This window comes from Vigna umbellata, chromosome 5 (genome assembly GCF_029865625.1).
Source record: "Vigna umbellata cultivar VRB3 chromosome 5, Vumbellata_1.0, whole genome shotgun sequence".
In the NCBI taxonomy this organism is placed as follows: Eukaryota; Viridiplantae; Streptophyta; class Magnoliopsida; order Fabales; family Fabaceae; genus Vigna; species Vigna umbellata.
In genome coordinates, this window is record NC_142169.1 from 53,487,168 (window position 1) to 53,494,708 (window position 7,541).

The 7,541-nt window shown below is 41.5% G+C and overlaps 1 protein-coding gene across 1 annotated transcript; it reads right to left on the reverse strand.

Moving 5' to 3' along the window:
* Positions 1-258: 258 nt before the first annotated feature.
* On the reverse strand, positions 259-759 carry LOC148198609 (uncharacterized). Its single transcript, XM_088115875.1, has one exon. It carries the CDS (start codon positions 757-759, stop codon positions 259-261), a length of 501 nt encoding a protein of 166 aa, XP_087972001.1.
* Positions 760-7,541: the final 6,782 nt, after the last annotated feature.

A 7,541-nucleotide genomic window follows, 5' to 3' on the forward strand; every position in this document is an offset into this window, starting at 1 on the left:
CTTCGTATGGCCGCCCGGAATTTCTAATGAGTAGATCACTAGAAGACATAAGTGACCTGATCACTTGGTCGCCCAGGATTGCTAGTGAGTTGGTCACTAAAAGACCATAGTTGAATGTCTTCGCATGGCCGCTCGGGAATATTAGTTGTTAGCTAAGACTTGCAACATAAAATTATGGGCAGCAAAACCTGGTATTATTGATAATGAATGGAGATACATTGACACTTAACTGAAATAAAATTTAAGGTGCGACAAATTCTAAGTGTTAGGAATAACTTTGCCGTTTGGGTACTCAAGTCGGTATGCTCCATTGTTGAGATTTTCCTTTACTCTGAAGGGGTCTTCCCAATTTGCTGCCAGTTTCTCGTGAGCATGATTTTTCCTGGCCTGTCCAGTTTTTCGCCAAACCAAGTCACCTTCCCTGAATTGGCGAAATTTGACCTTCGTGTTGTACCGCCGAGCTACTAACCTTTTCCAGGCCTCAGCGTAAATAGCTGTTATATCTCGCCTTTCCTGAAGGGTCTCCAAATTCATTCTTAATTGTTCCTCATTGACTTTTAGGTCAGCCATCTTTCTCCTTATGGTTGGCTCGCCCACTTCGATCGGCAACATTGCATCTGTGCCATAAGTTAAGTTGAAAGGCGTTTCCCCAGTAGTTCCGTGCGGTGTGCACCGATATCCCCACAACACCTCCAAAAGGTCATCCATCCATGCACCCTTGTTTTCACCAAGACGCTTCTTTAACTCGTTAACGATCATTTTATTCACTACTTCCACTTGATCGTTCGTCTAAGGGTGTTCTACAGAGCTTGTTACATGTTTTATGCTTAAGCTTCGATAGAACTCTGCTAATTTCCTGTCTATAAATTGTCTTCCATTGTCCGTGAAGATGATCTTCGGCAAACCAAAACGGCACACAATTTTCCACACGAATTTTTGTACCTGCACTGTAGAGATGGTAGCAAGTGGTTCGGCCTCGACCCACTTGGTGAAATAATCGACAGTTACCAAAAGGAATTTGTTTTGTGCTCTACTGGTCAGGAAAGGTCCCACGGTATCCATTCCCCATTGGGCAAATGGCCAAGGGGATGTAAGAATATGCAGCTCGATGGTTGGTAAGTTCTGCATGTTGCCATGCTTTTGACGGTTGAGACACTACGGACGAAGTCATTACAATCTTTCTCCAAAGTGGGCCAAAAATAACCTACTCTTAACACCCGAGCTCTCAAAGCCCTCTTGCCGGTATGCATACCACACACACCTTTGTGTAGCTCTCTCAACACATATTCCGCCTCTTCTTGGGAAATGCACTTAAGTAAAGGCATTACAAATCCCCTTTTGTATAGCTCTCCACCGATCAAAACGTAGCGCGCTATACGCTTGGCATCCTTGGCCGAAACACCTTGTCCCTCCTCCTGCTCCTTCATTTGCATCATTATTTCATGCCTCCAATCCTCCCGGTCGGGCTCCACCGACACTGACATGCAGTCTATAGTGGATTTTGTCATGATTCGCCGTACTATTGAGGTCAACTACCCCCTATCTTTGTCCTTGGATAACTTCGACAAAATGTCTGCCCTAATGTTCTCTTCCCGAGGGATGTGTGTTACTTCGACAATTTTAAACTGTTGAGTTAAGTTCGTGGCTCTGTGGAAATATTGAAGCAGGTGATCGTCCTTGATTTGGAAATCTCCCTTCATCTGACCAACCACTAGTTGTGAATCCGTTCGACACTCCACATACTCCGCTCCCAAAGTCTTGGGCCAATTCCAATCTGGCAATCAAGGCTTCATATTCATCCTGGTTATTGTTAATCTTGAACCGAAAGATGAGTGATTGCTCCACCACTAACCCGTTCGGTCCCTCCAAGACTACCCTAACGCCTCCTCCTTTTTCACTGGCTGATCCATCAACAAAGAGCTTCCAAAGTTGTAAGGCATTTTCTTCGATCGGCAACAACTCTGATGCGAACTCTGTCAAATGTTGGCCCGATACCGACCCATGCGGTTCGAAATGCAACCCAAATTCTGACAACTCTACCGACAATCCGACCAGCTAAGTCGGGCTTCCTTAGTATTTTTACAATGGGATGGTCGGTTCGCACTACGACTTGGTGGCTCTGGAAATAAGGTCTTAGACGGCGCGACGCAGTCAACAATGCCAGAGCAACTTTCTCGATCTGTTTATACTGCACCTCTATCTCCTTAAGCACCCTGCTCACAAAGTAAATGAGTTTGAAATCTGGTGCTTCCTCGTTAGGGTCGCACTAATTGTAGTTTCGGTAATCGTTAGGTAGAGTTGCCAGTCACTCCCGTCATCTGGCTTTCCCATGATTGGTGGGCTAGCCAAAATTTTCTTCACCTCCATAAAGGCTTCTTCGCAGCTTGAATCCCATTTGGATGACGAGTTCTTCTTCATTATGGTAATAATCGGTTTTTCCCGTTCGGCCAACCTTGGAATGAAGCGTGACAAAGCAGTCAAACGCCCCACCAAACGCTACACCTCTTTCAAGTTTTGGGGGCTTCGCATTTTCATAATCGCTTTACACTTATCGGGATTGGCCTTGATTCCACGCGCAGTTAGCATGAAGCCTAGGAATTTTCCCGCAGGCACACTAAAGGTGCACTTTGTTGGATTTAGCCTCATGTCGTATCTCCTGATTTTCCCGAATACCTCGGCTAAGTCCCTGACGTGTTCCTTGACTAACCGACTCTGCACCACCACATCATCCACATAGACTTCCATGCACCTCCCTATCTGTTGGTGGAAAATCTTATCCATCAACCTCTGATACGTTGCCCCTGCATTTTTGAACCCGAACGGCATGACATCATAACAATAACTGGACTTTTCCATGATGAAAGCAGTCTTTTCACGGTCCGGGTGATACATTGGAATCTGATTGTATCCTGAATAGCATACAGGAAGCTGAGTATGGCATATCCCTAGGCTCCATCTACCAAACCATCAATACTAGGCAACGGGTAGGAGTCCTTATGACAGGTTTTATTCAAGTCTGTGAAGTCAGTACACATCCTCCACTGTCCGTTTGACTTTTTTACCATAACAACATTTTCTAACCAAGTGGTATATTTAACCTCCCTGATGAACCGAGCCTCCAACAACTTTTTAACCTCCATGTCCACCACCTTACACTTTTCTTCTCCCATCCTTCTCTTCTTTTGTGCCACCGGGCGCGCCTCTTTGAAGATTGCCAGTTTATGTGACATTACGTTGGGGTGTATTCCGGGCATATCGGATGTCGCCCATGCAAAAAGATCATGGTTCTTTTTCAATAAAAAACCAACAGTATTAACTTGTTCAATTGTCAAACCAGTTTCCACCGAGGTATTTTGTCCCTCCAATTTTCCCAGACTAAAAGGTCTCGTCCCTCCTTGTGGCTCCATCCTTTCCTCAATATCAACTCGAGGGTCCAAGTCTACTAACGCAACGTCATTTCCCTTACTCTCAAGCCTGCCACATAACATTCTCTAGCCATCTTCTGATCGGCTCTAACCGTGCAGATAGTGTCGTCGGTCAAAGGATACTTCATTGCTAAATGGAGTGTGGAAACAATGGTCCCAAAGGAATTTAAACATGGCCTCCCGATCAGCACATTGTACGGTGTATTTGCCTCCACCAACAGATATTGTATTCTCATTTCTTTAGCCCCCCTATCCATTCCAAAACTCGTTCTCAAGTCCAGATAGTCTCGGGTGTCAACCCGCTCTCCAATGAATCCCACAATCTGCTCGTTGTAAGGCACTATCAAATCCTCTAACAGATCCATCTTTTGAAAGGTTTTCCAATAAAGTATGTTGACCGAGCTACCTTGGTCAATGAGGACTTTGCTTACACTTTATCGGGCAATGACTGTCGTTACTACCATCGGATCGTCCTGATCAGGATCAAGGGCATGGAAGTCCCTGTCAGAGAAAGTGATGCTTGGCATTGATCGTCTTGCTACCTCTATGTTATTCACACTCCTCAACCCCCTCAAATGTCTCTTCCTTGCCAATGAGGTAGAACCTCCTCCCGCAAAGCCTCCTGAAATAATATTAATATGGCCCTTAAGAGGCCTCTCCCTACTCCTACTGTTGTCCTAGCGAACGTTCTTCTTGTTTGGGTGACGGTCTCTCCCTGGCGACTTCCTTCGGGTGTCACCCTATACGTACTTTTTCAGCTGTCCCGCCCTTATTAACTCCTCAATTTTGTCTTTCAAAGCAAGGCATTCTTTTGTGTTATGGCCAACATGCATGTGATACCTACAGTACTGACCTTTTTCGACGTCCCGAACGTTGTGACGATGCCTCGGGGGACACTGCTCTGTTTACATCGCCTCCTCAAATATCATGGTACGAGGTGCCCCCAACGGCGTGTAGCTGCTAAACTTGTGCCCTTTTTGTTGCTCGTGTCGACCTCTTTGCCTCTCCTCTAATCCTAGAGGCTTTCGTTTTTCTCTCCGATCAAACTTCTAACTTGCAGGTGGCATTATCACCTCCTTCTAACTTTTCTGAAAAGCCCTCATTTCTTCCACACGAATAAACCTAGCAGCCATGTTCTGCAGTTCCCCCGTCGTCTGTGGTCGTTCAGCATAAAGGCTGTCAGCAAAAGGACCTGGCTTCAATGTCGTGGTCAAACTTCTCAAGATATACTTGGGCCCCACGTCTCTGACTTGACGAACTGTTTTATTGAAGCGATCCATGAAGTCCTTCAATGTTTCTTCTCTTCCCTAACTCATCTTAACCAATTCCAGTTATGTCATATCTTCCGCTCTGTTGGACGCAAACTACTAACTGAACACCTCTCACAAAGTTTCAAACCCATTAATCGTTCGAGGTTCCAAGGAGTGGAACCAGTCTAAAGCCTCTCCCTTCAATGAAAAGGAAAACACCCGACATCATACCATGTCATCCGACAAATATACTACCATTGCATCTAGAAAAGAGCGCAGATGCTTCACTGGGTCAGATGTTCCATTGTATTTCTCCATCGCCAGTAGTATCTTGTTCTCAGGCATTATCGTCCTCATGACTGTTGCGGTAAAAGGATGGAGTCCCTCCGCCCGATCGGGACGCTCCACCAGTGCCAAAGGATTCTCAGGGGCCACATTTTCCACATTGTGGCCGACATTCTGAGAACTACTTCCCCCGACATTGTTCAACTCCGACCCTCTACCTACGTCCTGGATGATGTGGCTGCTTTCTCCTCGACCCTCCAGACCAAGACCTTCAGCCTCATTATTCACCGACTGTTGGATCGAACGCCCTCCTGGTCCTCTACTCCTCTCCGCTCTCAAAGCCGCTACTTCCTCTCTTAATTCCTGCATCTGTCTGTACATATCTTGAAGTACCTGTAGTTGGAGCTGCTCTGCCATTGTGGTTTCTGTAGGTTTTCTTCTGCAATCCTCGGTCCCACGGTGGGCGCCAAATGTTTATGTTGAATGTGGGTCTGAGGTCGTCGCTCCACGCGTTTCCTTTCTACCAAAGTGCGCAACGAATGGCTCAACTCTCCTTCTCCGATCAACTCAACAAGGGGTGACCTGCAAGAAAACACTCTGACGCTCAAGTCAGTGTGGTGTCCTTCAAGATCTTAATGTATCTCAGAAAATTCGACTTTACCTGGTCAATAGTTCTGTATTTATAGGCTTTGTAATTGTCAGCCCATTGAATGTCATTGAATGCCATTTAATGCAATATATTTTGTGCCTCATCATTTTCTAATTTCCTTATATCCAGCACAATCTGCCTGATATCATTCGTTAATTACTTACCTTTATTACCCATTAATGTCACTGAATGTCTACCGATCGGTTCCTTCGTATTGAGTGTTGACGGTTGGTCGTCTACACCATATAGTACAAGGTGTATTCGATTTTCAAGTGTTTTATTCTATTCCCAGTGTATTCAGTTCTACTTCTTCGTTGGTCATGGTGTATTCTTGTATCCGATTCCTGGCATGCTTTATTCGGTTTCAGCAAGCCAAAACATGCTTTTTCCATGCGTTGTGTTTCGAAGCTTGGTGCTTTATTCGTCGGATATTGCTCCTGTCGTGTAAGCGCCCAATACAGTTAACTTGTTTTGCTTGATGATAGGTGAAAAGGTGTGTATAAGCTGATGAAAAAGAAATTGTCGCTTGATTCAGCAGTCTTGTTATTGACACAACTTGTGGCAACCGGAAATGAAACTTGTAGTTTGTTGTCGATGGAGATGTCCAGCACCCGCACCTTTTTATTAGTAGTAATAATAAAGAATAGAATGGGTAGTGAAAGACTTTGGTTGCAAGTGATTAGAAATGAGGTGTTGAGAAAACAGACCTCTCTAAGGCCAAAGGGAAAGGGAAGGGAAGACTCGGGGTCGGTGATTGGTCCTTCCAATTTATCTTCTAAACTGCACTTTTGTAATAGTTACAATTAGAGGAAATAACTAGAAAATTAATTTTAAAAAACAAGGGTAATATAATTATACATATTTTTTTCTATAATAAAGTTACATTGTGTTTTATTGGCTTTTCATGTCATACTTCCTCTAATTTATTTTATGAAAAAATATTGTTTGAGTTCATTTTACAATTCGACAGTTACGTGGTGATAAAAAATTAAATTTTTGTATTTATAAAAAAAATAGTAAAAAATTAACAAAGGATAGTATGAGAATAAATAAATGTTGATGTTAAAATAGCATTGTCCTTATGTTAAAAAAAATTATTTCAATTTACTAAATTACAATTTTTTTACATTTTAATAATTAATTTTAATTTTTTTTCTTTATAAATATTTTTATTATTAAATATAACATTAATAATTATCATTTTATATTACTTTAATAACTAGAGACATTTTGGTAATCTTTAATTTTTATCAATTAAACAATTTTTTTAAAATCTATTACATTAATTAAATCTTACAATAATTCTCAAAAACTTTAGTTTCAAATTCACTCTCAATTATCTCCAAATCCACTCAAACAAACAACAAAAAGTTTATCCTCAAATTCATTCAATTACTCTCCCACAAATTCTCACATGTTAACAAATAATAAATTTTTGGCATGACATGTTTTCTTGATATTAATTATGTATATGTGAATTGTGGGGATAAAGTTAAAACAGGCTTCTCCGATTGGAGTTAGGTGGATTTTTATTGGATAAAGCCGAGAAGGAATTGGCAAATTCTTTTTTAAGGATTTGGTGTTTTGGTTTTTTAGGTTTTGGCATTAAAGAAGTTTGCGGCTTATAAGTTTTGGTATTAAGTGTTAAACCATCTTTTTTAAAATAAAAAAAATAATAAATACATGTTCCTGGAATAAAACTTTGATTTTAACTAACAACACTAAAAATATACGACTTTCCATTAAACATAGAAACAAAATAAATCTATAATTTAATTTAAAAATAAAATACAATTTTAAAAATAATTTGATGATAAAAATATATTTAATTTATTTAATAATTACGAAATGTGTCTAAATTTAAATATATATTTTTCTTGTGTGACATGATTAATTAACAGGCTTTATTAATTGGTGATTTAGGTGGTTTGA

What these genes read in the sequence shown, in the direction of transcription:
- LOC148198609 (XM_088115875.1), bottom strand. Translation starts at nt 759, where the DNA reads ATGATCGTTAACGAGTTAAAGAAGCGTCTTGGTGAAAACAAGGGTGCA.